This window comes from Pipistrellus kuhlii, unplaced genomic scaffold (genome assembly GCF_014108245.1).
Source record: "Pipistrellus kuhlii isolate mPipKuh1 unplaced genomic scaffold, mPipKuh1.p scaffold_m20_p_5, whole genome shotgun sequence".
Classification (NCBI taxonomy): Eukaryota; Metazoa; Chordata; class Mammalia; order Chiroptera; family Vespertilionidae; genus Pipistrellus; species Pipistrellus kuhlii.
Genome location: NW_023425551.1, coordinates 77,564,744 through 77,580,433, shown reverse-complemented (window position 1 = coordinate 77,580,433; position 15,690 = coordinate 77,564,744). Strand labels below are relative to the sequence as shown.

Below are 15,690 nucleotides of genomic sequence, written 5' to 3'. Positions count from 1 at the left end.
GTAAATTTAGCTTCTGTGGATAACATAGTTAAGGGAGACACAGATGATTTTGCTCCTTGTCCAGCTTCAAGGGGAGGAATCAATGGGCACATACACACTCAAATCTATTGTACAGTTTTAAAAGAAAACTTTTTATCACTTGCACTCCAGGTTTTGAAGCGTGAGGCGCTCCGCAGGAGGAAAGAGGGGCGACCATGAGCGAGGAGCAGAATGCCCCGCCCGCTCCGGAAGAGACCCCGCCCCCTCCGCGAGGCGCCTCCCCTCCTGTCGCCGAAGACCTCGCCCCCCCGGGCCCCGGAGAGCCGGCCCCGCCCCCTCCGGGGGACGAGGCCCCTCCTCCCGGCGGCGAGGAAGACCCGCAGGCCAAGGCCCCGAAAGAGTCGCCCTCTTTTCCTGAAAAGAGGCCTTCCTCTATGGAGAGCGATATCCTGAATCTCATTCCTTCCAGTGAAACAATGTTTCCAGAGGATGACGAGGAGGAAACGCAGAGAGTTCGGGCCCGGCCCGCGCCCAGGACGGTGCAGTCCATGCTGTCCCAGGCCCTCTCTCAGTCTTCCCACAGGTCCTCCAAGTACCTCCGAAGCATGAGCGGCCTCCCCAACCTGCAGGAGACGTTGAAAGAGAGACAGGTTCTGCTTGCCATTCCTAAACGTCCCTTTTAATTCAAATTCAAACGCATTGTTAGCTCTTCTTTGTAATTGCCGTGTTTGCCTATGGTGTTTATTCTTTAGGCAAGGTTTAGAGACGCAAGGGAAAACCGAAGAATGCAAATTGACCCTTCCTACAAATACTTGTTTGAAATTATATCCGAAATTCTTGGTCTGGACGTAGTAGCCGTTGAAGAATTACTTTTGGATTGCCCATCTGTAAGTCTGACTCGTCATTCTTTCTCAAATAGCTCTTTGGAGACGTGATTGGCTTAAGAAAACTGGAGTCACGAACAACAACACATTTAGAAAGAGAGGGTTGGGATTCCACTGACTAGAGAAGCTTTATTTGATAGAAATATAGCCAAGTTGGATGACATTTCTAGTTAGGTCTACTGTTGAGAAGGAAGAAAAGAGAAGAGCTGGGAACTAGAATTTGGCTAAAATTCTAATTCAAAATGACTTTAGAAGTTAGAGAAATAGGCAAGCATAGGCAGAGTAATATTTTTAAAGGACAGGTTATAGGAACAGCATATGTAGATCATTTGGATAGAAAAACTGCAGAAATCTTAGCTAGGGAACAGTGACTAGTGCCTGAGTCTGGTAGAAAACAACGAGGCGATTGACAGACATTTCGGCGTGCCCGGGATTATGCCTACTTTCCTGACATAATTATGAACAGCCCCTTTTTTCACTCCTAAAAGAGTCCCAGATTTGGATGATGAGTTTATATGGCCACCCTAACTACACTGATAGATGATAAGCTGTGCCTGTCCTAGCAGCTCTTACAATCAGTATCATAGCATCCTGTCTGGTAGCTCTGGTTCTAAATAGTTTCTCAACAAAATTACTACTAATAATGAACTGCTACTAATAAAAAGCTGCTATCAACTATTGGAGTGGAGTGTGCTGGAGCCCCAGCAGGATCGGTGAACAGATATGTGCTGGTGATGAGCTAATTGTCCCACTGAATGCACTGGTGAGAGAGTTGGGTGGGTGAGGTTGTCATCATCAGGGTTTATGCACCCTGCTTTCACAGGGACTAGCGAATGTGGGCAAAACTCGTTAGCTTGATCTAGGAGCCACGATTCTGTGGAATGGCTCCTAAAAAAAAAAAAAGCCTCTCTTTTGCTTGATGTAGTGTTTTGTGTTGTCAAGTTCTGGAAAGTTGTCTGCCCTTTATTTCTTCCAGGGCCTTATAAAACTTTACCAATGGCAGTTCCCTGACAGTGTGAATGGGAGTGTTTATTTCCCAGCTCCCTTAGTGTGTTACATGCGATGGGAAATGTGATTGATGCGGAGAGATCAATACCTTTGAGCTATTTTAACGGCGAAGGTTAGAAAGATGCCTGGAGACGGGTACACAAAACAAGAGGTGCCATAGCAAACACCTGGAAGTAGGGTATGGCTTCTCAGGCCATTGAAGTTCCTTGCGGGAAAGTACAGGTCTGGTCAAGGTTGGCTTCATGGGCATTCCGACTGGAAGGGCCCTGCAGTGGGTTTAGTGACCTGCTGTCGCCATCTTGAAATTCTTACTTTTTAAAATAAGCAGTCCTGCCCCTACATTTCACCGTGGACCCCACAGATTCTGCAGGCTATTTTGGCGGTGAATGATTCCACTCGTATGGCGAGATATTTCTCTGTGTTATTCTCAAGTTGTTTCTGATGTTTTGTTTTGCTTTTTTTTTTTTTTTTTTTTTTTTTTTTTTTTTTGCTTTTTTAAAAATAATCTCCTGGCCTCCCTTCCCTACTGGTTATTTAGGTTCCTTTGGCAATTCTCCCTATGTATCTGCACATTTTTAAACCCAAGAGTGGTGCAAAAAACAAACAAAAAACAAACAAACAAAAAAGACTGCCCCCAAAACCAAAAACCCTATACATCCCTGAGCAGATGACTATGAGATGAAGAAAAGGACAGTTTCTAAAAACATGTTTCTCATTAGGCCCAGGCTTCAGGCCTGTCCCAAGGACCGTTCCTGCACTTGGTAAAGGGGGAAACCAGATGGGTAATCACCTTGTTCCACGTAAAAATGGTTTGGCCACACATTTGGCTGACGATGGAATCCCAGTGGTTCTGCAAAGGGCATAGGCATGGGCATTGGGCTTGGCCAGTGCCGTCAGGGGAGGACAGCTATCAGGACTAAGGGAGACGAGTGCCCGCAGAGCTGGCCATCTCACCTTTAAATATCTGTTATCCCTGGCTTTAAATATCTGAAAACCCTGGCTTTTTGGACTAGCATTCTATGCCTGGAGGAAGTCTTTCTCACTAGCCAGCATGCTAGCTAGGAAGTGGGAGTGCCATGCATCTTCAAACCCTTCTTTTTGTCATTCCTGGAGTGTGTCTCAGACTGTGGGTCTGTGTGGTTAGGCTCTTCTGTTAAGGCCATCACAGACCAGGCCAGATCCTGCTTAGGCTGCATGGAGTGGGAAATCTGGTGCTTAAGGGAAGAATCAAGACAGGAAAGGTGCTGCCTTTAGAAGTGCCTGTGAATTGCAAAGCCCCAGTGGAGGGAAGAAAGGATAGCCAGGAGGAAAAGCAATGTCAAATCTGGGAGAGATGAGAGCACTTATTTCACCCAAAGGACCAGGCAAGGAGATGCAGTAAATTTGCATCCAACTTGGTGGCAGGTGAGCAAGAAGATGGAACGAGGAACAAGGGGTGTCATGGGTTGGTGTGGTGGTTGAGAAGACTGTATACGGAAAAGTTTTCCATGTATGTGAAGCCTGGTATGAAAGCAGCTTATCAAGAGCACCACAAAACTGTGGACAACAGAGGGTGCATAGTTTGTCTTCAGACCCATTCTCCACTTTGCTTCACCTTTCTCTGTGGCCTGGAAGGATGACCTTTCTGGAATCCATCACCTGGGCTCCCTTGCTCTGTGGCTTCCAAGTGGCTCAGCTACTGGGAGACACCAGCAGGAGACTGGAGGCCACTTGGCCTTTTGTCTGGCCATGGTCATGTCCTCCTATAACTACAGCTCCTCCTGAGCGGTCCATCTCACACAGCTCCAGTTCTCAACCTGCTTTCAGCTACACCATTCTCCCCATGCCTACTCCTTCAGGACTTGGTGTGCTACTGGCTTTCCTTTGTTGCTAGTCCTGTTATATTGGTGCTAATGCCACCCTTGACTCTGCTCTGGCCTCTAGAAGTAGCTTCTTTGTTATGAAGTTTATTTGAAAGCTCTTAAAAAAAAAAAGTTATATTGATTTTTTTACAGAGAGAAAGGGAGAAGGATAGTTAGAAACATCAATGAGAGAAAAACATTGATCAGCTGCCTCCTGCACACTCCCCACTGGGTATGTGCCTTCAAAACCAAGGTACATGCCCTTGACCTTGAGTCCACAGGCTAACACTTTATCCACTGAGCCAAACTGGTTAGGGCATTGAAAGCTCTTTTGTTGGGACTCTTTTTCTTACCGGGACCTTCACCAAACCAGAGATTTTTACCCTCTTAGCATTCACACTTTTGCTACTTCCACTTTGACTATTCCCTTCATTCAGCACTGCTCAAGGTAGTCCCATACATTGCTTTACTGACTTATATGACAAGTGTTTTCAAAAGTCAAGGAGACAACAGTACGGCTCTGTGGAAAGAGCGCGGATCTGGAGGTGCTGGTCTGTGTCAGTTCCGGGCTCTGCACTGTGGTTGTGTATTGGATCGTTCACGCAAATTCTTTTTAGCTCCACTTTTCTCTTCGGCCAGGGGCGTGATAATGCCGCCTTACTTAGTGCAAGGTTGTGGTGCAGCGCAGATGAACTATTTGTAAAACGTTACATATTATAAGTGAATCTTAAATTCGCAGTCATGATCTTGGCCTATGACAACATTCACTCTGCTGGTCTCAGGAGAACAATGTGTCTAAAAAAGAACAACGAAGTGCATTTGGTATTGTGATCTCTTTTTATCACAGTCAAGTGCTCTACTTCTGAGAATTTGTATGCTTTCAAAGCTGAAGGGACATAAAAGTCAGACGCAGCAAGAAAGTATTTATGGAACTGGGCAAGAATAGCTGTGCTGACAGCTTTTGTATCTTTCAGGTTACGACCTGAAATAATTGTGCAAGAGAGCCGTTTACGTGTGAAGTGGAAGAATAGGAAATTAAGGGCTAACTCTTGCAATGACTGTGGCTCTTTTTCACCTCCTACGTGGTGGTTCCCAGACCTGGTCCCAGGATTCGGGGCATGGGCACCACCTGGAACCTTTTAGAAATGCAGGTCCTCAGGCCCAGCATTCTGTTTTTGTAAAAGCTCTCTAGGTACCACTCTGTGGCGCACATTGTCCTAGGGCACATGTGTCAAACACAAGGCCCGCGGGCCAAACCCGTCCCGCCAGGCCTTGCAATGTGGCCCGCACCGCGCTGTCATCACTGCACTCCGCTGCGTTTCCATCACAATGACAGTTTATGACTGTTCAGTAAACCATTCGGCCCGCGATTTAGGCTGGATTTTAGATTTTGGCCCCTTCTCTGATTGAGTTCGACACCCCTAGTCCTAGGGGGAGAGGCTTTGCCAGACTTGGGATACATCCCACATGTGGTCCGTAAGTGAAGAGAAACACACTGCTCAAGAGAGACACTTAAGGTATGGAATCAGTGAAGTGGGTTCAGTAACTCTATTTCCCAAATGATGTGTGTGTGAGAGGTTTTGTTTACACAATTTGTTTAATTTTCTACTTATTAAAATATTACACTGACTCGTAATTAAATAAGAACTTTAAGCTCATAAATATAGAAGATTGTTATTATAATAATTTGTTTTTATATTAGTTTGGCTACAATATGGGTCAAATTACAATTGCTAAAGACATAATTACTCAAATAAAAAAAAGCTCATACCTCAGTTGCAGGCAACCAATCAGATGTGTCTCTCTCACATCGATGTTTCTCTCTGTCTCTCCCCCTCCCTTCCACACACACTCTCTCTCTAAAAAAAAGAACCCTCCCAAAACAAATAAACAAATAAACAAACAATGGAAAAGATATCCTCTGGTGAGGTTCAGAAATAGAATTCACCCTATATTCTACTGTACTTTTGGAGCTAAATTAGTTCAGATTCTAATCCTGCCTCTGATGTGCCTGACACTGTGTATCATGAATAAACTCTTTGAGCCTCTTTTTTTCTTTTTAATTTACAAAATGATGAAGATTAAAGTATGTAAAATGCCTAACACAGGGCTTGGTTCATTTTGTTGTAGTACCCTAGTCATTTTATTGACTTTTTTTCCTTTTACTTAACAGCTGGAACCACTGACTTATTTTTTTATGAAAGATGGTTGTAAGACATTGAAATTCTTGTACCAGGAAGGAGATGCACCTGGTTTGGGTAAGGATGCTTTCCAGGGTACTGTGCTGGCTAGTAGTTCATAAATGTTAAAGTGCAGCATGTCTTTTCTCTTACACATGGGAAATCTTATATTTATAAAGAAAATTTATCAGAAGCTTATATCTTAAAAATACATTTTAAATCCAAATATATATGTTTCAGGTATTAATAATGATTTTTTTAAAAAAGTTTATTTACAACTGTCAAAATGGTCTCTGTATCTGAGTCTGTTTCTGTTCTGCTTGTCTGTTTGTTTATTTATTTAATCCTCACTAGAGAATACATTTATTGATTTTTATAAAGGAAGGGAGAGAGAGAGGGTGGAAGAGAACCATCGATGTGAGAGAGAAACATCTATTGGTTGCCTTCCGTATGTGCCCAAACTAGAGATTGAGCCTACAACCCAGAGGTGTGCCCTGACTGGGAATTGAACCAACAACCTTTTGGTGCGATGCTCAACCAACTGAGCCACTCCATCTGGGCTACTATAATGACTTAAGGAGAAAACATTTTTATAGAAATCACTGGCCTCTCCTGGGGAATACAGATTTTCTCTAGAATTTAATTGGATTTCCCCTGAAACAGGTGGAGCCATTTTGTACACATGTTTTCAGATGACTAGAAACAGTCACAAAACCACCCAAGAGCTCAGCAGCCGCTCCCTGTGGTCCTGGTCACATCTGTCTGCTGCAGCTGTCAGTTGGAATATCTGGGTTCCCCTAATGTTCTCGTTATTCTTAAAATAATTAACAGTCTACCAGGTAGTTAAACCTTTGTCTTAATAACTAGGTGCATAGGCCATCCTTTTGACCTTAGACTCCTTACCTGCCAAACCCTGTGGATTTTATCTTCAGTGTATGTCCCTCCTATTGGTCCCTTTTTGCTTTAAACTCTGCTGCCTATGGCTGGCCGCCCATACTCTATGCTGCCCTAGTATGCCAGATTGAAAACCAGTATCTCTGTTACCAGACTCCTCCTCTGAAGTTCACACTACTTACTCCAGCCAAGTAAATCTTTCCTTGTGCTGCTAGTTATGGGATTGGGTGCAAACCCTCAATTACCCGCTAAGACCCATGGTAACCTGGACATACAGGACCTGTTTGGTCTGATTTCCTGTTCTTCCAGACATGAGTCTTCTGCTCTCTGTAAGCCAGTCCCTTCTTTGTTTTCTGTTCATACTGGAGTCATTTCTGTGAGCTTTCTCCACCTTCCTGACTCAGAATGCCTTCCTTCTCTCCACCCAGCCAAGACCTGCCCCTCCTCCAGGTGACCTGATGCACTGTCTTCTAGAGAGCCTTCCAGAATGTTTCAAACCACACCCGACCCTGTTCTCCAGACTCCTGCATAGCACCTGATTATATTATTCTAATTTCATCTAATTGTTGAATGTGTATTTCTTCCTCCCCCAAGAAAATATGCAAATTCATACATTCTGAATAGGTCTGCTCTGTGGATTTCCTGTCTCTCGCAGTTCTTACCCTGGTGCATTATTGCATGGCCCATATTTTCACAACTCATTAAAAACTATAATAGCTGAAAACTATAGAACGATAAGAAAATATCTACCAATAGAATAAAAATCACCCACGTTCTCCCTCACTTGAAATAAACATTGTTAACTCCTTGATGGATTACTCTCTCCTCCTCCCCCTCCCCCTCCCCCCCCTCCTCCTCCTCCTCCTCCTCCTCCTCCTTCTCCTTTTTCTGCTGCTGCTGCTGCTGCTGCTGCTGCTTCTTCTTCTTCTTCTTCTTCTTCTTCTTCTTCTTCTTCTTCTTCTTCTCTCTCTCTCTCTCTCTCTCTCTCTCTCTCTCTCTCTCTCTCTCTCATGTAATTATGATTTTCAAGACTTATCTCCTTTTATTAGAATTTAGGTTATTTATAACTTTTTTGCTCCTTTAAACAATGCCTCAATGAAAAGCATTGACGCTAATTCAATGTGGATTATGAAATGTATTGGAAAGAATTCGCAGGAGGGGAATTGTGAGAAGGAAGGATAAACCTATTTTTAATCATTATTTTTACTATCTACAAAGTAGCACATTTCTCAGCTTGGTAAATATTTCTCTACATGTCTTTCTTATATGCATGTGCTAACATATAAATGCTTATATCATTTAAAGATGTGATCATATGTTTTATTTTTGACTTGCTTTTTGCAGTTGACATTTTCTATGTTAAACAATGTTGTTCGGTATCCCATAGAACAGTTGCATTGTGATTTTTAGAAACCATTCCCTTATTATGATCTGCCACCCGGGACTATGTTCAGCTGTAAGTCAGAAATCCTAATAGTGGGTCTGTTTTTCTCTCGTAACAAGGGAGGCAATGACTAGCAATGGTTCAAATGCTCAGCAATGCCACCAGAACACAGATTCTTTTTATTCTGCCATTCTTAATATGTTGTCTTTATGTTCATGTTTTCTCCATGAAGCTCTGGGCATCACATCCAGGTCCAAGGCACTTGTGGGAAAGGGCCTCATTAGTCACACACCTCTGCTTTTTCAGGAAAGCCCAGGCTGTCTTCTTGGCCACAACTGTGTCACATGGCTTCCTAGGGAGGCTGAGAAAGCAGCTGTTTTCCAGGGAATGTACACATTGCTTAATGGGACAAAGTCAGGTTCTTTTATCAAAGGTAGAGGTAGCTCTCATCCCAACCGCTATGAATGAGCATTTAAGCTTTTATATAGTACCGGGGTTCTTTGACTGCAAGCAACAGAATTAGACTCTGACTTAAATAAGAAAAAAGGTGCTGAGTATTCACAAATTTTAGAATTAGTTGAACTACCAGGCCTTGGAAAGGGCTGGAATAGAGCATTTCCATGGATTTCAGGGCAGTTATTTTTGCATTCATCACCAGACTGACACCTTTCAGATTCCCTTTTATCTTTGTGTGTCTCCATTCAAGAGGTACATTCTTGCAGAGAGCCTGATTAGTCTAGTTTTCAGGTGCCCACCACTGCAGGGCTCCAAGGCTGGTAACTCTGGAAAGACAGGATGAGAGGAACCCCCTGAATTCAAAGGAAGACAGGCAGGGCACACAACATTTTGGTGATTTTGTGATGGGGAATTACAATTTTCATTTATCATATTTTAAATTGGCTATTGTAAATGGAAAAAACTATTGATTTCTGCATATTACTATTACAACCAGCCATCTAACAGAATTAGATTGTTGTTAGTTTTTTTTTAATTCAAAGAAAAATTTATAATTAAATGATTAGTTTCCACTGAAATTAGTTCAAGGAAGAATTTAATATAAATTGGGTGCTATGAGTATATTCCATAGGTGACTGAATCTTCTCAGGGGAATCAGTGAGCTTCCCAGAGACATGGTGTTTCAGCCGAGATTTAAAAGATAAGTTGGGAAGAGGTAGGCAAGATAGGGGGGTGGGATAGGGACCAGTTTGTATGTAGGCCCTGCCTGAGGCCTGGCTAAAAGGAACGGATGTGCAGACCTCGGGGAGAGGAACCAGAGGAAGCCCCAATGTAAAAATTCCAAGATTGACATCTTTTTGTCGACAAAAAACAATTGATTCCACAATCATACCAAAAACGTCTTATAATAAAATGAAGCAAGAAGCGGCAGGGTAAGGAGAAGAGTAATTCTCCACATTTGATCAGTTATGTGATATTGTGCTAAATTCTTGACTGTTGTTTTCAGAATGTGGTCGAATTATTGCTGGAGTAACGAAAGGGTCAAAAATGATGAGATTGTATATAGACAATGCAGTCCCAGAGAAACTAAAAGGAAAGTGTGTATTTTTTGTTCGCTGTCAAAATGATAGTGCTATAAATCTTAAAAATATTCATGAGGTATGTTTATATTTTGTTTTCAAATAGATAAACATTTTTCCAGCTTTATTGAGTTATAATTGACATATAAGATTGTATAAGTTTAAGGTGTAGAATAAGTTGATTTAATGAACTTTTTAAGTATATATATATATATATATATATATAAAAGTATATATATATACTTTTTAAGAATATATATTATAATATATATAATATATTAATATATATTAATATATATTAATATATATTAATATATAATAATATATATATTATTGATTTCAGAAAGGAATGGAGAAGGAGAGATAGAAACATCAATGATTAGAGAGCATCATTGATCAGCTGCCTCCTGCATGCTCCACACTGGGGATTGAGCCTGCTACCTGGGCATGTGCCCTGACTGAGAATTGAACATGGAACTTTTCATTCCATAGTTTGACACTCTATCCACTGAGCCAAACTGGCTAGGGCTCTAATGCACTTTATATTCAGAAATGATTACCATGGTAGCATTACCATCTCCATCACCTCACATAATTACCAATTTTTATTTTTTTTGGTAATGATGTTTAAGATCTACCCTCTGAGCAGCTTTCAAGTATATAATATGGTATCCTATATAATAAAGAGGGAATATGCAAATTGACCATCACTCCATCACAAAGATGGCTTAATGAGCAATCAGCAGGGACCTGAGGCTATGCCTCCCCTGCCCCCGTGGGGCTTGACAGGAGACCTCAGGTCACATCCTCCACCTGGCAGGGCTTGATGGGGGACCTCAAGGTGTGCTTCCCATCCTGGTGCTGGGCTAAGGTACCTCAGTCTGCTACCCCAGCCCCGGCACCAGGCCGGGGGACCTCAGGCTGCACCCCCCACCAGGTGGGGCTTGATAGGGGACTTCAGGCCACGCCCCTCACCTCGCCACCAGGCCAGGGGAACTCAAGGTGCACCCCCAATGCTGGGTCGGGGGAACTCAGGCCATGCCCCCACCCAGTGGGGATTGACAGGATACCAGAAACTGTGCCCTTCCCTCCCAGTGCTGAGCTGGGGGACCTGAGACTATGCCTCCCCCCACACTTGGCGGGGCTTGATGGGGGACCTCAGGCCATGTCCCCCACCCAGTGGGGCTTGACAGGGGACCTCTGGCAGTGTTCCCCACCTGGCAGGGCTTGACAGAGGACCTCAAGGCATCCCCCCACCCCGGTCTGGGCTGGGGGACTTCAGGCCACACCCCATGTCCTGGTGTTAGGCCAGGGGACCTGAAGCTATGCCCCCTGCCTGGCAGGGCTTGACAAGGGTGGGACTGGCTGGGTCTGGATCTAGCCCAATGTCAGGAGAGGCAGCCGGGTCTGAGTCTCATGCGATTTTGAGGTGCATGTGAGTGGGCGGGGATTTGACTCTGGGTCTGTGGTAAGCCCCAGACTCTGACAGGAGGAAGGTTTTCATATACATTTTACTAATTTTCTTTCATCTCTGCCACTTCTATTATAGAGAAAGGGCAAATAACAATATTAAATTATTTCCTCTAATTCTCTTTTAATGTGCACGAATTTCATGCACCGATCACTAGTTGTTAACTATAATCACCATGCCTCATGGTATTGTAGATTCTCAAACATACTAATAACAAAGTTTGTACCCTTTGACCAATGTTTTTCCATGCAAAACTCCGAGCAGAGGCTAGTTTTGTTGCTTTTTCCCTAGACTGGCACAGTGTTTATGATTCCCTTTTCAGAGACCGGGCAACTTTCACCTGAAAACTTTGTTTATGCAGAAGGCCCAGTTTCATTTCCCTCACATTGCACAGGCTCCAGGCCACATCTCCGTCCCTCTGTGGGAATTAAAGCACCAGGGGAAGTTTTACTTGCTGAACAAGCATGTAAATGGTAAATTGAGGGCAGAATATAAGTTTGATGATTTTAGAACTCTAATACAACCACTTAAGCTTTCCTAATAGTTTATAAAATGTATTGTCTGTGCTTATTATAATGTAAAATAGGTTATGATTTTCAGTTCTTTATTGGTATCAGCATGTAAAAACATTTGAACACTGCCCTTTCAGGAAGTGCTGGTTACTCTCCTGGATGCCTCAAGAGGACTCCTAATTGGGATCAGGAATATGCTGGCAAAGATATTTCTGCCAGCTATCCTTGCAACAAATAATTGGGGTGCTTTAAACCAATCCAAGCAAGGAGAGTCAGAAAAACACATTTTTACTGAAACAATCAACAGATATCTTTCATTTTTAGATGGTAAGTATAACATTTCTTGTCTAACACATTACTAAAAATGAGAAAATGAACTATATATTATTAAAAATAAGCATGAGTTTAAAATATTCCATTTCAAAGGAAGATGTTAAGGTACCAAAGATGTTAAGGTATCTCAGAGAGGTAAGATACTAAATCATTAGCATCTCTCTTCCCCAGGATTTTTGTAGGAGTAAGTTAAGTTGTCATTTTTGTTTTATATTACAGCAGGAGGATTCTCTTTCTATATTATTTGTGAAAAATTCCACTATATTTAAAAAGACATAATTTATTATAAACTCTCTTTTAAATATATAACTACACTATTTCTATTGTTAAAGGACAATTTTATTAATAAACCAATTCACAACCTAATGATCAATATTTTTATGAACTATTAGGTCTCTAACTTTTTAGTAATTACACCTTGAAATCACACTGTGATATTTAACACATCGACGTTAAACACCTCTTCTCAATATTTTTTCCCTTTTAGGTGCTAGAATAAGTATTGAGGGAACAGTTAAGTTAAAGAGTGTAGACAACTTTGATTTTTCCAAACTGCAAAGCTTTGAAGAAGTGACAGTCGCAGCTAGCAATTCGGAAACTGTTCGTCAGCTAGAGGACGTGTTGATGATATGGTACAAACAGATCGAACAGGTGAGCTAACTTAAGTAATTTCATCAGGCATGCATCATTGTCACATCTGTGTTCTAGGCACTGCAATTTATCTCTAAAAGCAGAGGAGAGAAGAATCTTCTAGATTCTGTTATGAAACTCAGCCTATTCTTGACTCCAGTGCAAAATTCATTGTCCTCTATGGACCAATTAAAATCAATTTTAGGATATTTTTCACATTAAGAAGGAAACTATAACATTATGGGTCGAGAATGAAATAATGAAGAATCAGGAGTAGCCAACATTTATCTCTAATACTTCATATAGTGTTTATATTCTTCATAAGAGAGAGAGAGAGAGAGAGAGAGAGAGAGAGAGAGAGAGAGAGAGAGAGAGAGAGAGAGAGAGAGGAAAAGGACATAATGAAGAGACTAGCTACAGTGCTGGGCACTAAATAAATACCTTTTGGTTGATCAATGGAATTGTCTGGGTTGACAAAGATGTCCAAACTAGGCTCATTCATACCAGTACTACTTTGGACATGTAAGTGCTCTCTGGCAGTAGCAAAAGCAATGTTAGGAACGGGGTGTATGTCAACCTTCTGAGAGGTGCCAACTTATAAACACTTCTAAAAATGATGTAATTGCCCCAGAGGGAAAGAGGCCTCTAGGAGCCAGGCGGCAGATCTCTAGCTCCTGAGCACAGGACAGTGGACCTAGGAGAGAAAGTCTTCAGTTAGGTGACGACGGGGGAGAAAAATCCTGACCATGCGAGAGTTATACAAGAGCATTCCCGATGTTCCTTCTCATGCATAGAACTATGTTGGAAGCAGGAAGGTGCAGTTGCAGTGAAAGAAATTGGAGGGCTTTGGAAACTCCGCCACGGCCTGGAATGCTGGCCACAGAATTTGTCTCCATGTGTCACTAGGTAACTGAAGAGCAGACCTCTCAGCAGAAACCTCCAGCAGCTGCCCACTCTGCCCCTGGAGGAAGGGGGAGTTGTAACCCGTTGTGGAAATCCAACTCTGTCCCACACGCTGGCCAAGGAGGTCCTCTCCAACTATTATGATCAATCAATATAGATTCTCTTTCGCAAAAATGGGCAAGGAAAAGAAAATAGTTTGACATAGGAGACTTAGCAACCTGAAATAAGAAAATCAGTAGTTGGGCAATTGTAGCAAGTAGCCTCCAATTAAGCAGAATAAGTGCAGGAAATGGAGAGATCCGTAAAAATAACAACAAAAAACCCCACAAACATAAAAAATAAACCTTGACCTCTTGTCATACACAATAATTAATTCAAGATGGATAATAGACATAAACATGAAAGCTAAAAGTGAAAAAAGAACATTAAAACGTGAATCTCAAAAACGTGTGAGAGAAGCCAGACTTAAAAACAGTTATGTGAAGGGAAATTTTTTTTTTTTTTAAAAAAGACCAACAAAACAAAACAAACCAAAAACAAAAGAAAAAAAAGCCATACATGAAGCAGAGCATAAGATTATAATAATATGTTCTTAAGCAAGATACAAAACCCAGAAGCCATGAAAGAAAAAAAAAAAAAAAGATAGGTTTGGCTATATGAGAAAGGTATTAGTAACTTCCACATGTCAAAACCACCACAAAGTTAAAAGCGAAATCACTTTCTGGGAGGTTATAGTATCAGCAGGCATAACAAAGAGTATCCATAATACATAAAGACGTTTTATAAGTTATTAATAAATGGGCAGTGCAGAGAAAAATAGGCCAAGGCTCTGAACAGTGTATTCAAGGAAAGTACATGGAGACGTTTGACCTGGGAAAAAGGGGGTGTAGGGATGACATGGTATTTTAAACGATTTGAGAGGGTTTCATGTGACGTTAAATGTGTTTGGCAGAAGTAAGCCGGAGAGAGTGATGGCTATAAGGAGAGAAATGGAAATGGAATGTGCCGAATCACTGGAAGTATTCGATTTGAGGCTGGATTATCGCCTATGAATAATGTAACAGGAATTAAACATCAAAAGGGTCATTTGATTTAAAATTTAAAAGTTAATTTTAAGAGTCGCTTGCATTCTTTAATTCAGTTATTCAAATTATATAGACCTTTAGCCATTTTAAAAAGCTTAAATTATGTCTACTCTCCTGTATTTAAGAAGGTAGAAAAGCTTGTAATTAGGTTAAGAAGAGTTCCATAAACCATGGTAAAAATTACAAGCATTTCCTGGATTAAAAATAGAACTTTAATAGGTTTGAAAAATTAACTATGTATTTTGCCTCAGTTGTATCCTTAAAAATTCCATCAAAATTTAAGTTATGAACATTAAAAGGTACAGGAAACAAATAACACACATCTCTGTAACTGAGATTAAACAGATACCATCCTATATAACAAAAAGATACTATGCAAATTGACCCTAATGGCAGCACAACTGGGAACGACCAGGTGCTATGACACCCACTGATCACCAGACGTTTAATGCAGGAGCTGCCCCCTCGTGGTCAGTGTGCTTCCACAGGGGGAGCACTGCTCAGCCAGAAGCTGGCTCATGGCTGGCCAGCACAGTGGTGGTGGCAGGAGAGGCTAAGGATGTCCGACTAACCGCTTAGGCCAGCTCCCCAGGGCTGTTAGTTGGACATGCCCTGAGGGCTCCCTGGCTCCCAGCGGGATGTCTGACTGCCAGCTTAGGCCTGATCCCCCTGGGAGTGGGCCTAAGCTGTCAGTCGGACATCCCCCGAGGAGTCCTGGACTGTGAGAGGGCACAGGCCAGGCTGAGGGACCCCCTGAGTGCACGAATTTTTAGGTACCAGCCTCTAGTTTGCTCTATTTGCTTCAGATTTTTTTTTTTTAATTTTCACTAAAGCCTCTAACTCTTTCTTCTCGCTCCCTCTGTATTACCACTATTCTGATGTTATTGACTCCTCCCATTCTCTTTAAAGTTTAACACTTTTCTTTTGCATTTACAAATTTATAAACTTTATATTATAGATATAATATATTTGTGTTTAAAATCTTTACATAAACAGTATGATACTATAAAGGATCCTTTTATAGGTGTTTTTCCCCCCTCAACATTCTCTT

At 41.9% G+C, this 15,690-nt stretch overlaps 1 protein-coding gene across 1 annotated transcript in view; it reads left to right on the top strand.

The window, feature by feature from the left end:
* The first annotated feature begins 357 nt into the window (after window positions 1-357).
* Window positions 358-15,690, top strand: part of DNAH8 (dynein axonemal heavy chain 8) — a 263,341-nt gene continuing 248,008 nt past the window's right edge. Inside the window, exons 1-6 of the mRNA XM_036414990.2 lie at window positions 358-629; window positions 732-866; window positions 5,886-5,970; window positions 9,633-9,784; window positions 11,826-12,015; window positions 12,509-12,672. Of these exons, the coding sequence (XP_036270883.2) occupies window positions 414-629; window positions 732-866; window positions 5,886-5,970; window positions 9,633-9,784; window positions 11,826-12,015; window positions 12,509-12,672 (942 nt within the window). The 5' untranslated portion in view covers window positions 358-413. The remainder of the gene's footprint in view (window positions 630-731; window positions 867-5,885; window positions 5,971-9,632; window positions 9,785-11,825; window positions 12,016-12,508; window positions 12,673-15,690) is intronic.